Here is a 27406-nt window from a genome sequence, read left to right as displayed (position 1 = left end):
CTGAAAGGTAGCTCTGGGTAATACTACCATGTTTGTGTTTCCCTCTGTAATCTGAGGTTGATTGATTAAATAAGATTTCAGCCAATCATCTGGTACACCTCACACACCATAACAGTCAATTTTGTTTAGGAGAAATGAATTATTTATAACATGAAAAACCTTTGGCAAAGCTGAGAAAATATCAGAGATTCTGGAGTGTTTGTTACTTGCATTTAAGATGTGGCTGACAAGATTAGAAGTAGCAGTCTCGGGGGAATGCTGTGCTCTGAAATCATACTGATAATATATTATTCTGACTGAAAAATTTTATTACCTGAGCTAGAAAGAGTTGTTCAATAAATTTTGAAAAGCCAACCTGTATTTGAAACTTCCTGTGAGTCTCCCATCTTTAGCAGTTTTTAGAAAATTTGGAAAAATTCCTCTGACAGTGAAGACTAGCATATGTCTAATAAGAGTGTGAAAATAAAGTTCGCTGATATTTTTATCATGTGGTCAGGGATCTCATCATCTACCACTGAATGACTAATGAGTGTATGACTTACAGTAGCTCATATTGACAGACAGGTCAGAGGAACATTCTATTTTTGTTGACTGTAAGATTTGCAAGTTACTGGGTGTTTTTCACACCTAATTTTCCAAATTTTTGAGCCATTAAATTCTTTGTTATTGCAGCAAAGTAGAAATCGAACAGATGTGCAACCAACTTCAAGTCAGTAACAAGGCTGACTTCATAGGAAAGAGCGATATTATTATGAGTTTCCTTCTTCTCAGTAAGTTTTTGCATAGCTTCCCATAATGACTAATTTTTGTTTGATGATTTCCTGACAGATCCATCATTTCCTCTTAATCTTGCCCCTTCGACCTGCTTCAGAATTAATTTTAGCTTTTGAAATAACTCAGAAACTTTGTACCATGGTTTGCTTTTGAATGTTTAAAGCAAAAGCAGAAAACATTCTATATTTTGCTTGCAAAAGTTCCTCTTATATACAGGAGACTCATCCTGAGATGCAGGGCAGTTTAGGAGCAATGTCAGTAGCTGTGCCAGTTGACCACTATATCCTGTAATGAATGTCTGTGCTGAGTACCTACACACATTGCCAAAGACTTGGTCAAGTAGTGGCACTAATTTTTGTCATGTGGGTTGAAGAGTTAATGGTTACATGCAGATTATGACTTTTAATGACATTAAGGAAGTTCTCTCTTTCTATATTACTATTTGCAAAATTAATATTAAAGTCACCACACCGTACTACAGTTCTTTCCTAACTACTGAGTTTTACTTAAAGACAGATCAAGATACTTAAAAAATAATTAATATCGCTGTTTGGTGATTTATAAATATACAAAATTACTATTTTCACTATAGTTAATCACCCTCCATTTTGCTAATTTGCAAGCAGAATCTAATATCTTATAATTCAAGTTTTGTTTGACATAAATGCAACTTCTTTAAGTTTAGAAATAGTTCTGCAAAAGGAACTTGTAAGCTTAAAGATCTCAGTTTTTAAATTTTGTAGATAGTCATTACATAGGGTTGCCTCTCAAGTTTTTACCAAAACAATGAAAGAAAAGAGAAAAAGGCAGTAGTTTCTACTTTAAGAGAGGACAAATGCTAGCAACATATTTTTTGTTTTGCATAAGGGAACAAAAAGAAGTTGTTCAGTGATAAATCACATGATTACAAGCAATGAGGCATCAATTTGATGTTTTCCTCCATCAAATAGTCAATAGTTTGGGGTGTTGTCTGCCAGCTAACATTATCATGATGTAGGATGATATGATACTGTCTGTCGGTATCCCTGATTTCACTGATGATTAGTGGGAAAGAAATTTTGTATATTAGTCAGAATCAACTCAAACAATGCACACTCCAGGTAGGATATTAACAGTGTACGGAAAGACAGAGTGCTACTTAAAATAAAGAAGACATGACATGTCTTCTTCACGGTAAGTAGCGAACTGTCTTTCCTTACATTGTTGATAGTCAGAATTAATTGTTCTCTTTAATCATCTAAAGCAATGATCACAACATGTCCACAGTAACCAAAGAAATAATAAAGAATAGCTATTTTGTATCCATTTAGTATTATATTCTGCATGGGGACATGAAGCTCTTAGCACTTTCATTCAGACAGTAGAACCACTAAATATGCAGTGAGAGCTCTATTGTGTTTAATATATATAAAAAGAAGGAATGAGAAGTGAAGAGAAAAATCATTACCTCTTGCCCCTTTTTTGTGAAAATGCGACCCTCCAGGTCTCGCACATCCTCTTCATCTTCCTCACTGTCTTCACTTGAAGAATACTTTCGCTCAGATCTTTTATTTTCTGTTACTTCACGGTTACTCTGCTGCAATTCCTGCTTCCCTTCATCTGACAGTCCCACCTACGATGAAAAAGAAAATTTAATTTAAACATTCAAAATAGAAATTAAATTACAATTAAGTTCACAATGTAACACACTCTTGGTAACTTCTTTTTGTATAATTTTGAAACAACATGGTGAAAAGCTTTCTCAAGCTTTTTCATATGATTAAATCCATTTTAACTCTTCAGTTGAAACTTCTGAGCTGAGAGGCCGTGGTCGATGTATAAAATTTCCACATGATGTTTCGTCTCCATCTGCGAGAGACATCTTCTGAGGTCGTCCGGCTGTCGTCCAGCTACTGCAGTAGCTAGACAACCTCAGAAGATGTCTCTCACAGATGGATACGAAATGTCAGGTGGAAATTTTATACATCAACCACGGCCGCTCAGCCCGGAAGTTTCAACTTAAGACAACACCGGCTGTGAAAGCCTACATTCCATTTTAACTGTATCACAGTGGGCATTTCACATTCGCCTGGCTCAAGGTAAAGCCAGAATAAAATTTCAAACTTTTACTTAGGAAGAACTTCAGTTTTCAGTTGATTGATCAACATGGGTCTTACCCCTTGCAGAAATTTAAGTATATCATTTATGCATTAATACAAACTAAAATTTCTGTGCTCTTTGATCAAATGTGTAAATGCAAAGCAAAGTTCTGACTTCTACATATGTTGCCAATTGTGCTGATAGACTAAAAATGCCATGTAATTGTGGTATGAGGTGCATACAAATATAGCTTGGTTAGTTTTGTAAATGTCTATCAAAAAATAAGGCATTTTGTTTAACCACACCATTACAGGTGAGTATGATTCTATTAGATTTTATCAGTACTTTTGTTGAAAGCTGCAAATGGATATAGCTAGTTCTGGTTAGTGAGAAAGGTGGAGTGGACAAAGGAGGAAACCATGTTCCACGTTTTAATGCATTTTTTTCATTTGAAGAGATGCAGACTACACTGTGGCATTAAAAATGATTTGGTTCTTTGGTGATGAATTTAAACAGGCTCCTCTAGGCATAGGATGGTAGCCTACACTTTCAGGTTGGGCAGCGGAGGCTACCATACAGGAAATCATCGTAAAAGTTCTAGATAGGATAATGGAAAATTGCAACAATGTGTTCAAAATAGCTGATACTGCAGCACCTTCATTGAACAAGAACACTACATGCCATATGAGGAACAGAAAAGGAAAAAGTTATGAGTGATGTAACTGTGTACTTATAAACAGAAAGGGCTGTGAAACAACATTACAGTACAAAATCTGAAAACATTTAGATTCAATTTGCATGATATTTTTGCATAGCATGTGACTGTATTTGAAACTTGCATTTCTTTTATCATGGAGTCCAAGTAACAATCACAATTATGCAATACTATGTCAAATACACCAAAGCCAAAGAAGGTAACCACAATATTTTATTCTTTTATTGCAGTTCTTCTTTGGCTCGTAGGAAAGTGATAAATCACTGTTTATCACGATTTATGGGAAAGCATAATGGAATTGTGGAAAAACCTGAACTGGCAGATGGTTGAAGCATGATGCCAACTATTACCAAAGCTTATTTACAGTGGTTCAGGAACAAAAACTAACAGAGGAATCTTATAGAATATACTATAGCCCCCTCATACAGCTTTCATAGGGATTATGAAGACAAGAGTGGACAAATTAGAGCATGTACAGAAGCATTGTAGTTTTCTTTCTTTGCATATGCCATACCATGAATGGAATGGGTAGAAACTGTAATATATATTACAATGAGAAGTACCCTCTACCATGCACTTCACAACAGTTTGTAGAGTATGAATGTAGATGTAGATTTAGAATGACTAAACCTGCCACACTAGTAAGTGCTTTTGCACCAACATAAATATCACACCTACCTCCTTGCTAATATAAAGTCAAACAATCGAAACTGCAGGTTGGAATGTCAAAAGTATAGACAAAAGATAGATTGCTACACAAGGTAAAGATGACACATTGAGTTGCTGTCAGGCACACCAAAAAGACTGTTACACATTTAGCTTTTGGCCAAAGCTGCCTTCAGGAAACGAAACAGATCAGGACGTTGTGCCTGTCTGCAACTCAATGTGTCATGTTTACAGTGAGTAGCAATCTATCTTTTCCAGTATTGTTGATATTCATTCCTGATACAAATTAACGTAACCCTAACTGATCTACTCTACATCACTTCATTCATACAAGCAAGCATGTGTAACTCCGCAATTACTCATATCTTGATATCGGTTGCTTGACAAAACTGAACTGTTTTATGAGGTCTAAATTCTTGCACATTTGTTGCAGTATTTTTGGCTCTCCTAGTATATTTTTGATACTGCTATTTTTATTCTACCTTATAATGTTATGACAGTACATTAATTTCAATTGCACAAAACAATGAAAGATGGAAGGATTCCAAGGCAGGAGGGAGAAGAAAACAGGGTCAAAATAGTTGGAGGAGAGAAAAAGGACACATAGTGAAAAGATGAAAGAATTCTGGATGAAAAAGAAAGAACAACAAAGAAGGAAGCATTGAAATTGGTGTGTGGTCCTTAGATGGCCCAAACAAAAAAAGAAAGAAGAAGAATGTATATACAGAAAAATATATATTTCTCAACATAATTTTCTTCAGTAACTTTACATTTGACCTTAAAGACGTCATTTATTTCATTCCACTGGGAATGAGGATTTTTGTCAGTTTATGCAGCCAATTCACTTCAAATTTCTTTTTTTCTATGTTTACACTGCTGAACTATGGATCTTTCTGCTGGGCAACATATGTTAACATAACAATGGCAAGAATGTAGATTTCTTATCATTATAAAGAAATGAAACTATTTTTGCATGTTTCATTCCTGTAAATGATAAGTGTTATTTGACTGCTGAATTTTTATTGTACAGGTACTTGTAAACTGGCATCCTATCATAGCTACTTTTAAATTTTACCTTGGATCTTTTGAATCTTAAAAATTTCAAACCTCCATGTTGCCACCCAATGACGATCGAGAAAAGTTTTTCCTCTGATCCTTGCTTTGAACTTGGCACTGAACTATAATGAATATTATGAACTTTAAAGTGTCTGTAAGTCATGTAGTTCCCATTTACATCAAGTTACTTTTTGATTAAAGTCACATTTCAGTCATGTATCTCCAACCAATAGCTGGCTGCTGAAAGACATATTAAAATATTTGTTGTGTTGTTTTCCATTTCCATTGACATAAGCTCTACATCCTCTTCTTCCTCTTGTTTCTTTTTTTTCCCCTTAGTTGCACAATTGTATCGCATAGTTATTATGTCTCTGTTCTCTGTACTTCACACCTGTAGAATTTAGACTGTGTCATCTATCCTATTTCCCATTTGTGACATACATAGATATTGTTTATGAGGGGGAAGATTTGTCTGATATGATAGAAGAAGAAACAGAAGTTGATTTAGAAGAGATAGAGAATCCAATATTAGAACCAGAATTTAATAGAGCTTTGGAGGGCTTAAGATCAAATAAGGCAGAAGGGATAGATAAAATTCCATCAGAATTTCTAAAATCATTGGGGGAAGCAGCAACAAAATGACTATTCACATTGGTTTGTAGAATGTATGAGTCCGGCAACATACCATCCGACTTTCAGAAAAGAATCATTCACACAATTCCGAAGACAGTAAGAGCTGACAAGTGCGAGAATTGCCGCACAATCGGCTTCACAGTTCATGCATCAAAGTTGGTTACAAGAATAATATACAGAAGAATGGAAAAGAAAATTGATGGTGCATTAAATTATCATCAGTTTGCCTTTAGAAAAGGTAAAGGCATGAGAGGCAATTCTGACACTGCATTTAATAATGGAAGCAAGACTAAAGAAAAATCAAGACAATATCCATAATGGATAAGCATAAAATCAAGACACATTCACAGGAATCATCAACCTGGAGAAAGCCTTTGACAATGTAAAATGGTACAAGATATTAAAAATTCTGAGAAAAGGAGGAGTAAGCAGTAGGGAGAGATGGGTCATATACAATATGTACAACAGCCAAGAGGGAATAATAAGAATGAACGACCAAGAAGGAAGTGCTTGTATTAAAAAGGGTGCAAGACAGGGATGTAGCCTTTCACCCCTACTGTTCAATCTGTACATCAAGGAAGCAATGATGGAAATAAAAGATAAGTTCAGGAGTGGAATTAAAATTCAAGGTAAAATGATATCAATGATATGTTTCACTGATGACATTGCTATCCTGAGTGAAAGTGAAGAAGAATTACATGAACTGCTGAATGGAATGAACAGTCTAATGAATAAAGAGTATGGATAGAGAGTAAATTGAAGAAAGAAGAAGGTAATGAGAACTAGTAGAAATGATAACAGTGAGAAATTTAACATCAGGATTGATGGTCAAGAAGTAGATGAAGTTAATGAATTCTGCTAACTAGGCAGTAAAATAACCAACGACAAATGGAGAAAGAAGGACATAAAAAGCATTCTAGCAATAGTAAAAGGGGCATTCTTGGCCAAGAGAAGTCTACTAATATCAAATATCGGCCTTAATTTGAAAATGAAATTTCTGAGAGTGTACGTCTAGAGAACAGCATTGTATGGAAATGAAACATGGACTGTGGGAAAACTGGAACAGAAACATTTGAGATGTGGTGCTACAGACGAATGTGGACTGATAAGGTAAGGAATGAGGAGGTTCTGCACAGAATCGGAGAGGAAATGAATATGTGGAAAACATTGACAGGGAGAAGGAACAGGATGATAGAACATCTGTTAAGACATGAGGGAATGACTTCCTTGGTACTAGAGGGAGCTGCAGAGGGCAAAAACTGCAGAGGAAGACAGAGATTGGAATACATGCAGCAAATAATTGAGGACATAGGTTGCCAAGTGCTACTCTGAGTTGAAGAGGTAAGCACAGGAGAGAGATTTGTGGCGGGCCACATTAAACAGTCACAAGACTGATGACAAAAAAAATTAAAACACATAATCATTGCCATTGATGTACTTCACTTTTTTCTTGTGTTGCAGTGACTATATTTCTGGCTTCTATTTCTCCACTGTGAAATTATCTTTATTAACAGTTCACATACCTGGGACAAATATGTTCATTTTTATGTATAAAGTTGACAAGTTATTCTGTCTTGTTATTTAGTTTGGTTTCTGTTTTCATAAACTTCTTAAAGTCCAGTAACAAACTAAAGAGTTGAGTGGTTGTGAAGTCTTTTGCAATGGAGGTCTTGGATAAGAAGTTTTCAGTTAACTTTCCACGTCCAATTTGGATAAAATCCCAAGGTTCTGATGAGTGCTTTAATTATTGTCATATGAAACTACGTCTGTCGGTAAACACTGAGACTCCCACTTTTATACCCAGAGAATGGCATCTGATTGGCCAGACCACATAACGGTGGTATCAAAGAGATGGCAAATGCTGAAATAGTACCCTCCAAGTACATAGATCATGTTTGTGCTCACTGTCCATTGTCACTTGTAACATCACCACTCAAGTCAGTTGGTGAACTATGTCATCTTGAATTTATTCATTAGGTATTGCTTGGTCACCATTGTTTTTTCAAAATTTCTATCCTTAAGGGGAAGCTGATCAACACAGTGATCAACAATAGTTCATATAGATTTCAATGAAATGCTGCACACTTGCAAGGAATATTATAAATCTCTGGTACTCTCAGGCAGATATTATATTTAACAGGTTGCAAAATTTCTCCAATTTTACTGGATGACTGCCTGGCCTCTTCCTTGCCTGCTTAAGAGTCATTGCTGAATGACTTTACCAGTCTTACTTGTTGTTAAACCAATGAATGGAAGGTGCACTGTGTGTTGGTCCTCCGGGCATGCTTGAATGGCGTCATGTCTCGGTTTCTTTGATGAAGCTGACATAGTGGCATAGACTGAATAACCACTACTTCTGAACACCACTGTAAAATGGTTAATTTTGGAGTCAAGATGTACCTTGCCCAAAACAGTCCCTGTTCTGTGTATTAAGGTGCTCAGCATAGCTCCCTTATGAGATGGATCATGAAAGCTACATCCACTGAGGTATAGGTCCATGTGTGTCAGTTCTTGATACTTAGAATGGTCAAGCCATCCATCTGCTTTCTGTTCAACCAACATATCTAAGAAAGGCAACTTTCCGCCTTTCTCCATCTCTGCTGTAAATCGTATGTTTGGATGTATACCGTTCATATGGTTGATGAACTGCTGCAACACCTCATTGCCTTACATCCAAATTAAAAATGTATCGTCAACAAGTCTGAAGAAGCAGAGTGGATGGAGAGCAATGTTCAATGCAAATTCTTTGAAGTCCTCCTTGAAAAAAATTAGCTATGGCCAGTGACAGTGGTGAACAAATTCCTTTTCCATCTGTCTTTTCATAATAATTTTCACTGTACAAAATATATTCAGTTGTCAAGATATGTCAAAACATTTCAAATTTCAGGAGAGAAATAGTGAGTGAAAAGCATTACTCTTTCTTCTACTGTTACCTTTGTAAAAATGGAGATCACCTTGAGTCTATCCATTACTTCTCTTGGGCCTATCCTCATCTCCTGTTGCTACAAACATTTTAGAGTTCTTAATATAGTGTCTACAGTGGCTGTCTAAAAGTGCCCATAATTTAATTAAATACTGTTCTGGGGGCTGTATGAGAGCTGATAGCACTAACATGTATTTCAGAAAAGCCATACAAGATTTGGTGCCTAGGTGCTTATGGTCTTAAATTTGCCACAAGTTCATCATAGGCCAGAGTTCTTTAATTACTCCCCCATCTTCCTGCTAAGTACCATTGTGAGGCCTCATTTAAGATTCCAGTATATGCTATTCTCTAACAATGAGGACACTTTTTGTGATAATCTGTAGCTTTGAGTATGATCTGACTAACTTTTCATCCTCCTTCCACAATTTCAATCCTTGTTTCTCCGCCCTACTAATACTGAACTTGGGGGATTTGGCTGTTGCTAAAATCCAGCCACTAGCAAGCCTTACCTTATCCTCCTCTTTCGAAGGAAGATGCTTTGTTGCTTGTTCCACTCCACTAACAAGCTCAGCAACTGGTAGCATTTGTGGAGCTGGAGCAAAATTCAGACCTTTACTCAGAACCAACATGATAGCCTCATTGAGCTCCTTGTTGGAAAAGCTGATGACAGGCAGTGGATGCCACTGGACCTAGCAGTTCTTTGTTCACAGTTAAGTGCTAACATTGATTGTCCTGTTTCACTGTTACCTTGATTAATCATCTCATTGATGTGTCTACTCATTTCCAGTCCCATGATGAGGAAGCTAGTGACAGAAACACATGGTCAATAAACACTTAAGGACTGAGCATTGGCTTTCAGTTCATAACTCACTTGATGTAATTTATCCTTGGTAATTGCATGGCTCCTCTTCGGTGAAATTTTGTTCCCTGTAGTAATTCTTTTGTGCCTGAAACAGTCACAGCTGCTAAGTAATCTGACTTCTCTTCAATGCTGTCATGATAGGGTCATGTATATATTTTTCTCTGTGATCCTTGTGGTTGTTCTGATTATATATCACAATGGATTATACAAAAGAGGATGAAGCATTCTGTTTACATAACTGAATAAACTAGGTTGCCACTAGGAACTACGCTGATGCTCTGGGAATAGCAAAATTAGATACTGATGAAAGCAATGTAATGTCATCATGAATTATCCAATAAGTCTCCAATGGCCAATGTCACACCAAGTAAAATCTAGGATATTAGCTATGTCTTTTCCTCCTCCTCCTCCTCCTCCTCCTCCTCCTCTTCTTCTTCTCCTTCTCCTTCTCCTTCTTCAGAACCTCACTGTTTCAAACCATTTTCAAATATCTTCCATCATAACTACTCAGATGGCTAAACACTGTCAATATAGGAACTGTTGTATCCCCACTTATTTAGACATTATTTGCCAAAAAGGTAAGTGACTTGGTTATATTTATTGGGCTCTTATTGGTACATCATTATTACTGCTAAGTTCTGTGGTGGTACTGCCGTGAGCGAGGAATGGTTTCAAAAAAACTCAGAACCAAAAATGTTGATACTATGATAGTAAAGCAGAGTCATACTAACAATTTCCAGATTTGCTGAATTTGGAATTTCAATAATTTACAGGGAAGGAGCAAGGAAGATTGAAGCCAAGATAATCAGTTACTGTCATTTTAATTACACAGGCCAACGAATTTTTTTTTTTAACTTTTTTCACTTTGATAGCTTTTATGAGATGAATCCAAATCTAGACTTAGTTTTTTTTGTATCATCCATAGTTTTAGAGCAATATGCTTTTTATTATACAGTATAAAAATCCTATGCTATACGGTAAACAAGGAAATTAATGAAACATTTTGTTACAACATACGCATGGTTTGCATTTACAGTAAGCTACTTAAAACAATGATATGTGTTAACAGACGTTTCACTTGTCAGCTGGAATTGGTTTTTATGCTCTTTCTTGTTTTTCTTTGAAGCTTCTTGTGTAGCTTTTCTATGATGAGTCACTTGCTGAACTTCTCAGTGAAGTGACCAACAGTAGTCCCCCATCATGTTGGTGTTCCAGCAGCCTTGGTAGCGTTTTCCTTCACTAGTTTTGGATGAATCAATAAACAACCTCCTGTCTTCCTTTTTTTTTATTCAATATCAAACTCATTCATCAGACCAGGAATGTCTGTGCAGTGCACTAAATCATCTTCTTGTTGAAAAAACTTGGAAAACTGCTGCTCTCTCTTTCAACTGCCAATAAGGTCTTGTCTTTTAATCTAGAGCCAAACAATTCGGCTTTTTCTTTCGTTAACCCAGATCCCTAACCAAATCATTAAGCTTGGCCTGAGTAAACAATTAGAGCTATAGACTTTTTGTATTACAATGGAATTCATCGTCATCTGGTTTATCTGAATCAGATTGTACATCAGAAAATACTTCTGTTGGAGTAGAATTTAAATCATATGGTGGTTCAGGAATCGGCAAATCTACACCATGCCCTACTGTTCGGACAGTGGACAGAAGGTTTGGGTAGTTTATTACCTTCTTGTTTTTCGAATTATGACCAATAATATCAACAATGCAAAAGTAGCAATCATCGGAACAAAATAGGAACAGCAAGTCTAAAGGCTTTTTTCTCCATTTTGGACCACTTTCTCAGATCTTCAACACACACATAACATACCCTATGCGGCACCCAAGATTTATCTTGATCACCAAGTTTAGATCCAAAGTACGATACATAAACCTTTCCCACAAAGTCTGTAATGTTTTTAGTGTTTTTTAATCACAAATTCACTGCAAATATAACAAAAACTGCCAGCAGTGTTTTAACAACCACGATTAGACACTGTATTGAGCACATGTACAGGAAACGAGAAAATGAGATTAGATTGACAGTAAACAAAACACCATCTGTTAAAACAAAAATAGAATCAACCTTTTTTTTGCCAGCAAGTATTTTTCAGCAGTGCTACGAATGGCATCTACACTCATTACACTTCCTTTTTAAATTATTTTAACTATATAAAAGCTGTCAAATTCTTTAAAAATTAATTTAATAAATTTAACTGTAAAATATGAAGAAATTGTGGGTGATACAGATTTTTAAGTATCATATTTGGATTTGCCACCCTAAAAAAGACAAGAATATGGTATTTTCAGCAAAAAAGTTTTTCCATCGTTGGTCTGTGTTATTTAAAGCATGGAGGAAACTGAGCTCATTTGGTGTGAGCTCATTTGAGGGTTAAAATTCAGGTCTTTACAAATTTGCCTGATGGATTTCCAAGTTAGAAACAATCCTTTAAAAACGTAAAATGTATATGAGTACTACTATTGTTATTTTGAAGACACGACTTCTCAGATGTTGCAAGCCCAGTTTTATGTAATGACTAGCCAAATGTACTGTGGCGTAAAGAAGCCTTTCAGAGTTTTCTTAATTTTGAGAACATATTGTGTAAAGTGGACTACTGCATAATTTTATTCACTGTAGCCTATATCATCACAACACTAACATCTACATCATGTGGTTGGCCTCTTCAGAAACTGATTATTTCCAATATTTCAATGCCCCAAACTGTGATGATGAATGTACTGTTTATTCCATTAAATTTACAATGTATGAAACACAAAGTGAATAGAGAAAACATCCCGTAAGACAGTAAATGACTGTGACACCAATTTAGAGGCTAGTTTGACCACCGCATGGCTTTGCTAGGAGATGGTAGACGGGAATGCACCCTTTTCTAATCTTTGAATCAGCTCAGTCATCCAGTTGTGGGAAGACATCAAAGTCAGGTATTTTTTGCAAAGTCTTATTAGCAGTGAGAGTCAACTATCACGGAAAACTCTCAACACTAACCAGCACGTGAACCTCCGATATTACATCCACTGTCAGTAATAAACTGAGCAGTCAGTTAAGGTAATGTATTAATATTATTTGCAATAAAATTCAAGTAATTATTTTACAAAATAACATTAACCCAACAGCATAGTGTATAACTGAACTTTTTGTACATGGAGTAAAATTTAGAGTTCATGTGCATAAGAATGTGAAAATTTCATTCATCACACACTTAATATGATTGTTATCAATACCAAAATACACTGATGCGACAAAAGTCATGGGATAGTCATATGCGATATGCAAGATATAAAAGGATAGTGCATTGACAGAGCTGTCATTTGTAGTCAGGTGACTCATGTGAAAAGATTTCCAATGTGATTATGGCCTCAGAACAGTAATTAACAGACTCTTGACTGCGGAATGGTAGTTGGAGCTAGATGCATGGGCCATTCCAATATTCCGAGATTCACTGTGTCAAGAGTATGCCAAGAATACCAAATTTCAAGCATTACCTCTTACCACGGACAATGCAGTGGCCGACAACTTTCACTTAATGACTTTGAGCAGCAGCATTTACGTAGAATTCTAAGCAACACTGTGTGAAATAACCATAGAAATCAATGTGGGACATATGATGAATGTATCCATTAAGACAGCGCAGAGAAATGTGTGTTAACAGACTATGTTAGCAGACAACTGATGGAGTGCCCTTCCTGGGCTCATGACCATATCAGTTGTACCACACTTGACTGGAAAACTGTGGCCTGGTCAGACAAGTCCTGATTTCAGTTGGTAAGAGCTGATGGTAGGGTTTGAGTGTGGCACAGATCCCATGAAGCCATGGACCCAAGTTGTTAAAGAGGCACTGTGCAAGCTGGTGGTGGCTTCATAATCATGCTGGCTGTGTTTGCATGGAATGTAATGTGTTCTCTGGTCCAAATGAACCAATCATTGACTGTAAATGGTTTTGTTCAGCTACTTGGTGACCATTTGCAGTCATGTTCCCAAACAATGATGTGCCATGTCACTGAGCCACAATTGTTTGCAATTGAATATTCTGGCCAATTAAAGCGAAAGTTTTGGCCATGAACCTCGTTGAACAATCATGGGACATAACTGAGAGGTCAGTTTGTGCACAAAATCCTGCACCAGCAGCACTTTTGCAATTATGGAAGGCTATAGAGGCAGCATGGCTCAGTACTTCTGCAGAGGACTTCTAACGACTTTTTTAGTCCATGCCAGACCGAGGTTCTGCACTGTGCCCAGCAAAAGGAGGTCCGCCACTATTTTAGGAGGTATCCCATGACTTTTGTCAACTTCATAATCATTGCACTGTGTATAGCACGCACCTTAAATATGTTGTAGTAACCGTAGAATCAGAATGAAACCACACAGTTTTGGCACCATTCTGATAAAAGAGGAACTAAAATATAGCTACAAAGCAAGAAGTTACACAAATAATGTAAATTTAGTTAAAAGCTGACAAAGAATATATATACTAATGCTGTTACAAATACCGCAAAAGTTGAGCGAATTACTGAGTTAAATATCAAAATTTGAGTTTTCAAAGTTGGATTTTCTTAATCTGAAGCTTAAGCTGACACATGACTTACTTTTCACTTTACTATCATCTTATTTTCTCAATTTTCCATCTCAGTTTCAAAATATGAGGCACTCTGCTCTGAAAGCTCATATTTTAATTTTTTCCTAACATTTGTATGACAAAAACCATCTTATAAACATAATTATGTTTATCTGTCTTTGTTCATGTTCAAAGCATTTTTGTCAACCCTAGAAAGAGAACTAACATAGAAGAATTGTCATTTCTTATTAATTTAGATGATGGACAGTTCCAAAGCCAAATATCATTTCTGAACTGTGCTTCAAGAACTGGAATATATGACAGAACTCTGGCATTTACTCTCATATGCTACACAGTGGCACAGGATAAATACAGATGATTACATTTTATTGAAAAATTAATTGCACTGTAGAACATAAAGAGCATGGCTGAAGAAAAATAAATAGTAATGATAACAACAACAACAACAACAACAATAATAATAAGAAGTTCAAATTTTTATGACACACCTGTATAACTTCTGGTGTAGGAGTCCTGGCCTGTGGGACTTGAGGGGGGGCACTCTTTAGCAGCTGTCCGGTGGGGGAGGGGGGTGCGGGTGCCCTCCTGCGGGTTGACCCACCAACTGCTCCTGCAGAGGAGGATGTGGGCGCAACTTCAGTCGAATGACTCTCAACTTCTCCGTCCACGCTCTGGAATGAGGCACGCGGGACGTCCACTCACGCTACACCTTACTGTTCTCATATTCTTAGTAATTAAGTATCTATAACTTATGACATATGAAAGTGGCACTGTCTATTTTCCACATGGTAACCACTTTAATATGTGCAACTCATGTGGACCACCTCACTATCTCATCCCAGAAACGCTATGACTCTTTGAAGCTTCATTCATATTGAAATTCAATATAAGATATAATCTATGACTTAAATAAACAATATGAAAAACTTCCTATGCTTTTGCTCTCCAAAGAGCTTGGCAACGTAGGCTAATTCTTCTTACAGTCTCAAATTACATTTGGTCTATTTTAAATACTTGTACCTTTCCTGTTCTAATATGTAAACTTCCAAAACACTCACCCACTGTATCAGGGACTGCACGAGAAAGCAGACTGGGTTACCCGCACTTCGGATCACCTCAACAGCTCTTTCATGGCTTGCATGGCGTAAGTCAATGCCATCCACTTCCAGAATTCTGTCTCCAGTCTACAAAAAATTAAGTAAATACAATAAAACAAGGGGGAAAATCACTCAGCTCTCATATGATTTTTTCACACTGAGGAAGACGTACCTTAAGTTCACCTGTGCGACCAGCTGGACTTTGTGGCAGAACATTTTTTATGAAGATACCTGAGATGGCAGACCCACTGTCTGGCCCTGCATTGTATAAATCAACCTGCAGGTAAAAGCAGAATTTTACTCCACCAGAACTAAGCCAAAGCCTTCCCAAATAAAACAGTTCCACATACATGGCTGACACAGCTTTTCTATTCTTAACATGTTTACTAATACTATACTACTAGAATTAGTGTATTTATTGAGGGTAGTAGTAGTAGTATGAATCAAAATATTGCACTTTTTTATGAATCTCAAAATAGTAAGCCATGAAGCACATATAGATACTAATACCTTTTCAAACTAATGCAGAGTGAGCTGCTTGAACATCCATCATTGTTGATGCTGAGTGCTAGGTCATTTGAGTCATTAATGATTTTCTTAATGCACTGATTGTTTGACATGTTTAAACAAATTGAATTGTGAAATGAGACATGTGATATGATAGGTAAATGAAATGAACATGAGATCACATGGTATTCACCACTGGTAAAGGTATTACAATTACAAAAACTTCAGGATGGAAACAAGGACATAATAAACAAAAGGAAGGAAAGATAACCACTCACCTGAAATGACTGCTGTGTGGCATAGAGGCATATGTAACAGGACACAAATGACGCTAGCTTAAGATGTGGGTGTGTGCATACGTGCACATGTGTGCACACGTGCGCGCGCGCGCGCGCGCACACACACACACACACACACACACACACACTTATATGCATGCGTGGGTATCTGTTTAAGCATTTGGGAAAACTGACACTTCCTTATAGAAGAAATCATTTCTGATGAACTATTTTTTCCCCTTCATTATATGACATTCTTATATAGAAGTAAGTGGTCACTTAAATATCTGTAAATGGAAGTAAGTAGTTGTATATATTTATTTCAAATAAATTTCGAAAACAAATCCACCAACAGCCAGGCCAACGACCTACAGGAGGTGTAATTTCACTGCTCAGAGTACCAGTACTGTACCTTGGAAAGGACAGACTAGAAATATGATGACCAATGCTAGGAACAGGTCTAAGAGATGAAAAAATAAAAATATTCTGAGAAATGGATCATAGAACATAACATCCTTTAATAAAAAAGATCAAGAGCTTATAGAAGAACTGAAACATCATGAAACTTCAATACATAGTATCACAGAGACTTAAAATAAAGTCAAATGGCAGAAGGAATATGACTAGTACTTGCTCATTTATAGTGGAGTCAAGAAGGAGACAAGAGTTAAAGCAGAAGTAGGGATACTTATCCACATGAAATACAAAGATGTTATTGAGCTGTGCCAATACATCTTTGAGAGAACAGTTTAACTAAAACTGAAACTGGCTCATCATGAACTGAGCATTATCTCCATGTACAGCCCTGATGATTGTAAGTTTAAAACAGAAAGAGAGGCTTCCTATGAGCAGTTACAAGAAGTTATCAATATGATATCTCCAAACAAACTTGCAGTCATAATGGGGGAATTTTATGCTCGTACTGGAAATAGTGTCCATCCATGGGGTTAAACAATGATTTAATGAAGATTTTCTGAATGATAATGGTGAGATTATGATCAACTGATGCTCAAGCATTTAACTGAGAATAAATACTGTCTTCTATGACCACAAAGAGCAGTACAAAAATATTTTTCAGAACACAAGAGATCATAATTCTATAAAAGACTGCATTGTTACAAACAGGAAAATCCATCCTCAGTCAGTGCTAGATGTTAGAATTTTAAACTCTGCCAACACATGGAGTGATCACAGTCTACTCGTGGTGAAAAACAGATTGCATGTAGGAAGGAACAAGACCATCAAAGAACCAATCTTAAAAGAAGAAAAATTTAATAAGCATTGATACGTTGATAGACGCAACAAAAACACACAAACACACACACAAATTTCAAGCTTTCGCAACCCAAGGTTGCTTCATCAGGAAAGAGGGGAGGAGAGGGAAAGACGAAAGGATGTGGGTTTTAAGGGAGAGGGTAAGGAGTCATTCCAATCCCGGGAGCGGAAAGACTTACCTTAGGGGGAAAAAAGGACAGGTATACACTTGCACGCACACACATATCCATCCGCACATATACAGACACAGGCAGACATTTGGAAATGCAAAGAGGTTGGGCAGAGATGTCAGTCAAGGCGGAAGTACAGAGGCAAAGATGTTGTTGAATGACAGGTGAGGTACGAGGGGCGGCAACTTGAAATTAGCGGAGGTTGAGGCCTGGTGAGTAACGGAAAGAGAGAATATATTGAAGGGCAAGTTCCCATCTCCAGAGTTCTGATAGGTTGGTGTCAGTGGGAAGTATCCAGATAACCCGGACGGTGTAACACTGTGCCAAGATGTGCTGGCCATGTACCAAGGCATGTTTAGCCACAGGGTGATCCTCATTACCAACAAACAGTCTGCCTGTGTCGGTTCATGCAAATGGACAGTTTCTTGCTGGTCATTCCCACATAGAAGGCTTCACAGTGTAGGCATGTCAGTTGGTAAATCATGTACACCTTCCAGGTTACAGGACTGGAGTAGGTGGTGGTGGGAGGGTGCATGGGACAGGTTTTACACCGGGATGGTTACAAGGGCAGGAGCCAGAGGGTAGAGAAGGTGGTTTGGGGATTTCATAGGGATGAACCTCGTCTTTCCTTTTGTCTTTCTCTCTCCTTCCTTCTTTCCTGATGAAGCAACCTTGGGTTGTGAAAGCTTGAAATTTGTGTTTGTGTGTTTTTTATTGTGTCCATCAACATACCAACACTTTCTCGTTTGGTAAGTTACAGCATCTTTGTTTTTTATATATATGTATATAAAGTTTCATATTCATATGTCTTAAAGTTTAATAAATATATGCATTCAAAATATGTATATTCTAATTGAAACACCCTGTATTTCTTTTCAGAGTTCAGTGAATATCTCAAATATTAGGAGGAAGGGGGCTTGGAGGAAGCAAGATCTGGACCTGATTCTTATTAAAATCTGTAGACAATTACTGTAAATTAAGAATTTATTTATAATATTGTATCCTGTGTATACTGACAACAACAAAAAGCAAATAGTGACACAATAAAATAATAAATAGGCTTAAAATTTGTATGCTTACCTTTCCACCAACAATACTGATACCAAGACTGCAGTTAGGCTCCCGCAGTACTTCAACAGACCTCTCTGGTCCCCAGTGCTTTGCCAAAAGCACTGATGGAGACGAGGCACCACGCTCCACGGCTGATGCAGAAGGCACCTGTGTCGTCACAGTCATGCTGACTGATGGACTAATTGTTGCACTATTAGGCAAACTCTCCTGCTCACACGAGTCTCTTTTCTGTCTATTCAAACTACAAACACTATCTGCACTGGCACTTATTGGTATCGTAGGGTCCACAGCTTTATTACAAAAGTCTGTTGCTGACTGTTCACAACGTTCAAGCAAAGGTGATAATTCAACACAAGAAGAGTACTCTGATTCACTCACAATACGAGTCACTGTTGTGCTCACAGGACTTTCTGCCTTTTTAGTCTGTTGAGGTTTGAGAAGTCCACTGTGCACTTCAAGGGCGTCTGCTGCTTTCTGTATATATGGTGAGCTGCAAGGGAAGAACTATTACTAACGATAACTTCTTGAGTTAAGATATCAGAACAACCAACAATGACGTAACAATAAAATTACACAAGGCAAGGGCGTCAATACACAAGGTGGAATATGAATTAATATAATTACATAAAAACCACAAGAGGGAGAAAGAATAACAAACAAAAGAGGACACATGAATAAAAAGTAGTGTCAGTCATCTAATTGAAAATGCACCTAATGAAGTATCTGAAAACATTTGGCAGATAGCTCAATGAAAATGGATAATCATTAAATTTAGAGAAGACTCAATAACTACAGTTCAGTACTTCTTGTTGAGTTTCTCATGCTTTAAATCTATCTATCTATCTATCTATCTATCTATATCCAGATCCCACTCCAGCTACTGCCGCATCTGGGTGCTGACAAGTCCTCTCCATTTGGCTCGGTCCTCCCACCACTTTTCTTCCTCCACTTGCTGCCAGGTCACACCTCTCCTTTCCACAGATATTCTCACTCCTATTTTCCACCGTGTTTTTGGGTGCCCTCTAGGTCTTTCATCCATCTTTAGTTATTCCATAATTTTGGGGAGTCTCTGCCCATGCATCCTCTTAACATGCCCATACCATCTTAATCTCTTTTTTTCAATTTCTTCTCTCATACTTTCTTGTTTAAGATCCTTTCTAATCTCTACATTCCTTACTCTGTCCATTCTTGTTTTTCCCTTAACTGCTCTGAGAAATTTCATTTCCCCTGCTTGCAGTCTGCTCCAGTCCCTTTCTGTCATTGTCCATGTTTCTCCACCACAGGTGACATTAGGGAAGTAATAATTCTTTTACATAAGGAGTTTTGCTTTTTCTGAAACTTCCTTACTCCAAATCAGGTGTTTGAGTCGCAAACAGGTGCAACAAAAATACTACTAAAGATGTGAGCTTTTGGCCAGAAGGTCTTCTTTTGAAATAGACAACATAGTTACAATACACGTCACGTGCCCACTGTCTCTGACTGTAAAGGCCAGACCCAGCCAGAGAGAGTGTTCATTTGGGTGCACACAGTGTTCGCGTGAACGCGCGCGCGCGCGTGTGTGTGTGTGTGTGTGTGTGTGTGTGTGTGTGTGTGTGTGTGTGTGTGTTGTCTATTTCAGAAGAAGGCCTTCATGGTGAAAGCTTATGTGTTTAGTAGTCATTTTGTTGTGCCTGTCTGCAACTCAACATCTCTGCTAAAATAAATAAATAAAATTAAAATGAACATGACGAGCAATCTGTCCTTTTCTTAATATTGTCATTATTCCAGCCTGGATTTTCCACTGTTAGAAGCAGATATTTTTAAGTTTTTGGGGCTACATAGAGATCAGAACCTTGATTAGAAACACCCATATACTACAATTAATTAATAAATTACTTTGGCTACATTTGCAGTTTGAATGAATAGTTTTTGTTATAAGTTTTAAAAATGGAAGTTTGTATACTTCCATTAACTAGTGAATTATGGATTTTGGGGGGGTTGAGGGAGGGAGGAGCATCTCAAATTACAGTTGTCAGAATACAGGAGTGGGTTTAAGAATTACATCTGGTGTCAATCGTAGAACATCTTGCGAAGACCTCCCCAAAAAACTTGGAATTTTGACAACTGTTTCACAGCACATACCTTTATTCACTTTGTCATTACCAATATTTCTCTTTTCTGAAAGAACAGTGAAAATCATGAATACTGTATAATATTGGGGCCCAAAACAACCTCTACAAAGACTTCAAGGGCACAGAAAATATATTAGTACAGAAAGAAGTCAAATGTATGTGTTCGGCAAACTGCCAGAACATACCAAGTATCTTATTGGTAACATGATGAAGTTGAAGAACAGATTAAAGAATACAACTCCACTAAAAAATTCTTCACAGAAACTCGTAAAACTTATTGTTTAAGGTTTATGGTAATTAATATTAGCATTTACTACAACAATACTTCTAATGTTAACTTATTTCATTCTATTGTAGTTAAATACAATATATCCACTTTACTTCTTTCCACATATAGATGAATGGGATAGTGATATGGCTAATGTAATGTAACATAACAATGAAGTGAGAAAAAAATTGAAATACTTAGAGGTAAATTAATAGTAAAAATAAATAATGATAAATGAACAATGGAACAGAGGAGAATATAGACAAAGAGTGGAGGACATAATGAGTTACAGACATTTAGCAAGAAGTTAAGAGGTGGTGGCTATAGGAGTGAAAAGGAGAGGGAGGACAGAAAGCTGAAAATGAGCACTTGGAATATGAGTGAAGTTTATCTACTTTTCTTACCTACGTCACTTTTGTACAACTTCACTGCCACTTGAATTGTCAAAGGCTTTACACTGCTTAAAACACTTCTTAAATTTCCTCATTTGTTTGGACACTATGAGTGAACTGGTGTCCACAGTGTACTACAATACTAGGAATTATTTTGTGCTACATCAGTAGGTTTATAGCAACACATTTTACATCCAGTTCATTCAAAACATTTACAATTTGTAGGCATCACAACTTGATCTCCACACACATCTCTCTCTACACCCTGTATTCCAAGAAATTTACTTTAAGTTATTGTCCTCCATCCCTTCTTCTTGAAGTACTGGCCACACAGTCTCATTTTTCCTTCCTTACAACTAAACTATCTTATATTTTCTCCCAAATAACACCAATAATTATATGCTTTTATTTCCTTATATACTAGTAAATTTTCCCTGCCAGTCACATACATCTATTCCTCTTTTACTCCGAGCCCATTCACATTATTCCTAATTCTACAACACACTACCAAAACCTGCAACCTTTTGTTTTTGTTTTGGCTTACCAGAATTTATTTTCTATTCAGGTGCAAAATATACTGTATTTAACTTACTTAAAGATCAGTACCACATCTTTCTTTCACTTCCTTGCCAAACTTTCTTCTATTCATCCTTTTCTGTCCACTGAATTAAGAAACAACTGTTTGTCCACAAAAGCATACAATTTTTCTTTAAATAGGCCATTACTTTTAGTATGTACTTTACTGTGTATGACTTTCTCATTCTGGATTTCCATTTTAGACTTTGGAATTAAAAAGATATTAATATTATAGTTAATTAGGAGTAAAGGAGATCACTCAACAGCAGAAGTGCTGAGACTTCCACATGCAAAAGAGAATGATAACTTTAGCAGCCATAGAAAAAAATCTTTCTATGAGCAAGAGTGTATGTGCATGGAAGGGGGGGTGGGGTGGCATTGGATTAGCAGAGATTGAGGCCACGAGGATTATGTAAGTGAAGAATGTGCGGGAGGATGGAGAGAATGGGGAGGATTTTGGGTAGGGTCTCCCTCATTTCTGGGCACGATGATAGATAATCAAAGCTCTGGCAACCGGTTCATATATTTTGCCAAGAAATGAGAAACATCCTATCCAAGATTCTCCCCACCCTCCCCATCATCCTACACATCTTTCACCTCCCCAACAGTTCCCCTTCCTCTGCCCTGTCACCCTCTCCCAATCCATGCCTCCACATCATCTTCTTGGTGTGCTGAACCATACTAGCTCCAGCACCTGTGTGCCATATGCCTAGCCCGTGCACTTGCCATCTCTCCATCCTGCATTTCTAGCCTGAAAACCTGCTGCCTTCATCTGAACCACTAGTTACTCATTCCCAATATTTTGTCCCACTTCCTGCCTCTTTCTCTGTCTAACCACCCCACCAGACACAATCCCCACACCCATCCACATACTGAACTGCAATCATGGCATTGTCTGTCCAGCCAGCATAACATAGTACCTAAGGCATGCAGAGTGTGTGTGTGTGTGTGTGTGTGTGTGTGTGTGTGTGTGTGTGTGTGTGTGACACACATTCATTTTGTTTTTGCCTGTGTATTTGTACTCCTACTTGTCACAGGATTTCTTCCAAAAGTCAGCAAAGTTTTCATTCTCTTTAGCTTGTGCCTGTCAACAACTCAACACTTCTGCTATTCAGCTAGCAGTCTCTGTAACTCATAAATTATATACTTTGCGCCAGAATTTTCCTTAGTATTAATATTATGCTTAAAATTGTCAGTTTTTGGACTTTTTTTTGCAAGTGTTACTAGATAACTTTGAAACATTTATACATATATATATTTTTTCAGATAATCACTGCATGTTGTGCATTTTACCAGCATGCTTATTTAATCTATATGATAGTTCAGGTTTATGATATATGTTCATATAATTTGTTTAACTATTGTAAAGATAAGTGACAATGTTAAATGCTGTGAAATGAAGCTTGCACACTAATGTGAAGCCTACTTACCGATAGTAGTCAGGAAATATCCTGGTAGTGCAAAGGATGCAGGAAATAAAGCATAGTTTTTACAGCATAGCCAGAAAGAGAGAGCATGTGTGATAACATTGTGATTAGTTGCATGTGAAATACACTAGGCAAATCTATGAAGTGAGAGTGAATAGTGAGGCATCTATTGGGCACAAAAGACTTTTGTGAATTGTAATAAGCACAAATGTATGAATACATCAAGCCTACTTTAATGTCACAATACAACATTTTGAAACAGAAGGAAAACCTGTAATTATATGGAGGACTATCGATTATAATCAATCTATCACAGATAATACAATCGATCACCACTTTAGGCAGAAATACCATACTACTGTGCACTTTTTAAACTATCATGTTAAGAGATATAGTAACAATTTTCAAACTTTTAATGAGAATCTATGTACCATGTGGATATGATTGTGGAATATCTTAAGTTATTATGTGAGCTATTTGGGACTGTGAAACATACCCATATTTAATTACTCCAATAAGTCTGGTTATTCCTGGCAATACATACATTGTGCAATATAAATTCTAGTGAGCATTAGTTATTCACTGGTTCAGACAGTGAAACTTTGGTCTTTAATGACTACATCTCTGCATAATGAAATTAATATCAAGGAATTGCTCTATGTGTAGTGCAAGCAGATTTCACAGATCACTAACAATAAATTATTTCCATATCATGTCCAACAGAATTTAAAACATTTTTATTTACTTCATAACTGTTTATATTATCTTTAACAGTATTATCATTACATTTATATTATTTCTAAAAACAAACACATCATGTCAGTAACTTTTCTGCATTAATTTTTGCCTTCTTGATGTGTTCACAGATTATCAGTCCCATTAAGTTGATTTAAAACATAAATAAAGAACATTAGTTTTAAATGACTTTGTGAATCAGATCACAGATCCTCTGAGAAAAGGGCAACCATTAAATCTGATATTCTTTGAAATAGTCTGTTCTTGTACAGCAGCATAAACAGAAAAGAACAAAACTACAGGAATTATCTAACCACTGTATCCATCAGCCACAAAAATGAAGAAAGGAATAGTAATATTAATTGCTGGTGGTTCCTACAGCATTGTACTTCAGCTACTTGTCCGACTCTGGCATTTCTTCTATAGGTTGCATATGCCATCCTCATCCTTATCATGCACATATTAAACATTCAAGTAAGTAAGAAACTTTCAATAGGCTTGGCTTTAAAAAGCTGCTGTTCTGTCATTACTTACTTTATTTAATCACTGCAGTACTTCAGCAACGTATAGTATAGATACTCCCCCACTGTACCAAACTAGATGCAACCATATTACAACTGAGTTTAATTATTCTGCTCTTACATATGGTGTGCACTATAACATGTGCAAACTATAGCCTATTATGAGCCTGTAACATTGCTATCAATAGCATTAAGCTGTTATGTGCAAGTGAAGAAAGCAATGCAAACATGAACCACTGGTTTGAAAATAGTGTTCTGTTCACTGCAGATAAACAGAGTCTTAGCCAAGTTAAAGCCAAATAATCTGTAGGAATGAAAGGGTATTGGCTCTGTTTCTATAAATTAATGAACATTTGGTTAAAAATTGCCTCAGATGTAAAGTAAATCAGTGATGCATGCCATTCACACTTTTAAAGAAGTATTTCATGTATACCTGCCATACTTCCTCATAAATTCAAGTTATACTATGCAGCACATCATTTGACAATGGGCAATCCAGGTGAAAGGGAGGCATTATATGCTTAAACATCTCATGATCTAATAGTGTGGTTTCAGTTACCTGAGACTGCGGTCATGTGTGTGAGTTGTGTTTGTGTGAGTGTGCATGCGCATATGTGTGTCTATTGTTGACAAAGGCCTTAGTGGCCGAAAGCTATAATTGTGAGTCTTTTCGTTGTGCCTATCTGGGACTCAGCATCTCCACTACATGGTGAGTAACAACTTTTCTTCTCATAATGTCATGATCTAATAGCTATGCTACAGTTGGAATATAGATGCTGTTACCATGTGCCTTTCCAATGTAGGGTAGGTTGCAAGCCTCAACAATACAGATAATTCTACCATAGGTGCAACCTCAATGGAGGAGTACCTGTGGAAATGACAGACTAACCCAAAGATTACAAAGCGGTCAGTAGCCTTACCAGTAGTAGCAGGGGCATCAGTTTGGATTATTGACTCATCCAGCCTTGTAACATTAGCCAACATGGCTTTGCAGTGCTGATACTGTAAACAAGAGCATGCGACTCTACTGTGTGGTCTAATGATGATGGCATCCTAATATTCAAAACATTCTGGAAGTAAAATAGTCCCCCATTCAGATCTCTGGGTGTGGACAACTCGGGAGCAGCTGCCATTACGAAAAATATAACTGGCATTCTGCAGGTCACAGTGTGGAACATTAGATCCCTTATCTGGGCGGGTATCTTAGTGAATTTAAAATATGAAATGGATAAGCTGAAGGTAGACATAGCGGGAATTAGTGAGGTCTGATGGCAGGAAGAACATGACCTATGGTCAGGTCAGTACAGAGTTACCAACAAAAAAATTAACAGGCGTAATGCAGGAGTAAACCTGATAAAGATTAAGATATATGAATTTGTGTACACTACCATAAGCAGTATTTTAAACAGATTATCATAGACAACATGGACATGAAGCCAACAATAATCACAGTACAGGGTGGTCCAAAAGTCCGGAAACACCCTGATAAAATCCAAATAGAGTAGCAAACAAGGAAACAGAGTCCCTACACATGAGGAACAGGAAGGGAAAACTTTATAGGCTATTCCACCAACATGGCGGCCATCTTTAAAGCCGCCATCTTGGATTCAACTCCAAAATTTCAATTGGGAATGTAGTCAAGTGACATATCAAACAGATAGAGAATTTCACCAGAAAAACAATGCCATTGTTATTTTAAACATAGCTTTATTCATTTTCGTGTTATAGCCAATTACTTGAGGCAGCAGTGGGACGCTCGGCAGCGTGAGTATTACGTACTGAGAAGTCATAAAATGGAGTCTGAAACGGTGCAAAGTGACTATCCCATGCCTGATATGTTACATGTGTTTAACTGTTAGGTATAATTTACTCATGCTAACGTTTTAATCATTGTTTCCTTATTTACAGGTTACAAAATGTCCTTAACACATGAAGAACACATTGAAATCATCTCGATATCAGGAGAAATAAGCACACGGGTCATTGCTGAGGATTTCAACAGTCATCACCCAACCAGACAGCCCATCATTCACAGCGCAGTTGCCAAACTTTTGGCCAAATTCCGAGCAACAGGTTCTGTCTCAGATAAACCTAAGGCTGGAAGACCAAAGTCCACCTCCGATGAAGCAACAACAGTGAGCGTGTTGGCGTGATTTAGCAAGAGTCCGCAACCGAGTACTCGTCGCCTGTCACAAGAATGTGGGGTTAGCCATACCTCCATACTGTGAATTTTATCGCAGCACAAATGGCCTAAGGCTGGAAGACCAAAGTCCACCTCCGATGAAGCAACAACAGTGAGCGTGTTGGCGTGATTTAGCAAGAGTCCGCAACCGAGTACTCGTCGCCTGTCACAAGAATGTGGGGTTAGCCATACCTCCATACTGTGAATTTTATCGCAGCACAAATGGCACCTGTACACAATTCAGCTGCTCCAACACCTGAACGAGGATGACCCAGATCATCGGGTACAGTTCGCAGAATGAGTGACACAGCAGCTGCAGATAAACCCACGTTTCCCCTATCAGGTGCTGTTCAGTGATGAAGCCAATTTCTTTATCAATGGTGAAGTGAACAAGCAGACTCACAGATACTGGTCCGACACAAATCTGCACTGGAGTGGTGCTTCCAAAACAGTCGACTCACAAAAAGTGATGGTCTGGTATGGTGTGTAGGGTACTAAAGACA

The 27406-nt window shown here is 37.3% G+C and overlaps 1 protein-coding gene across 1 annotated transcript in view; it reads right to left on the bottom strand.

The window, feature by feature from the left end:
• LOC124795948 (multiple PDZ domain protein) overlaps positions 1-27406 on the bottom strand; it is a 1551599-nt gene that overhangs the window by 1136335 nt on the left and 387858 nt on the right. The window contains exons 6-10 of the mRNA XM_047260028.1: positions 18701-19181; positions 15563-15667; positions 15352-15477; positions 14782-14964; positions 2222-2386 (exon numbers count right to left, since the gene is read on the bottom strand). Of these exons, the coding sequence (XP_047115984.1) occupies positions 2222-2386; positions 14782-14964; positions 15352-15477; positions 15563-15667; positions 18701-19181 (1060 nt within the window). The remainder of the gene's footprint in view (positions 1-2221; positions 2387-14781; positions 14965-15351; positions 15478-15562; positions 15668-18700; positions 19182-27406) is intronic.

Source organism: Schistocerca piceifrons, chromosome 4 (genome assembly GCF_021461385.2).
Source record: "Schistocerca piceifrons isolate TAMUIC-IGC-003096 chromosome 4, iqSchPice1.1, whole genome shotgun sequence".
Classification (NCBI taxonomy): Eukaryota; Metazoa; Arthropoda; class Insecta; order Orthoptera; family Acrididae; genus Schistocerca; species Schistocerca piceifrons.
This window is presented reverse-complemented; position numbering and strand designations above follow the sequence as displayed.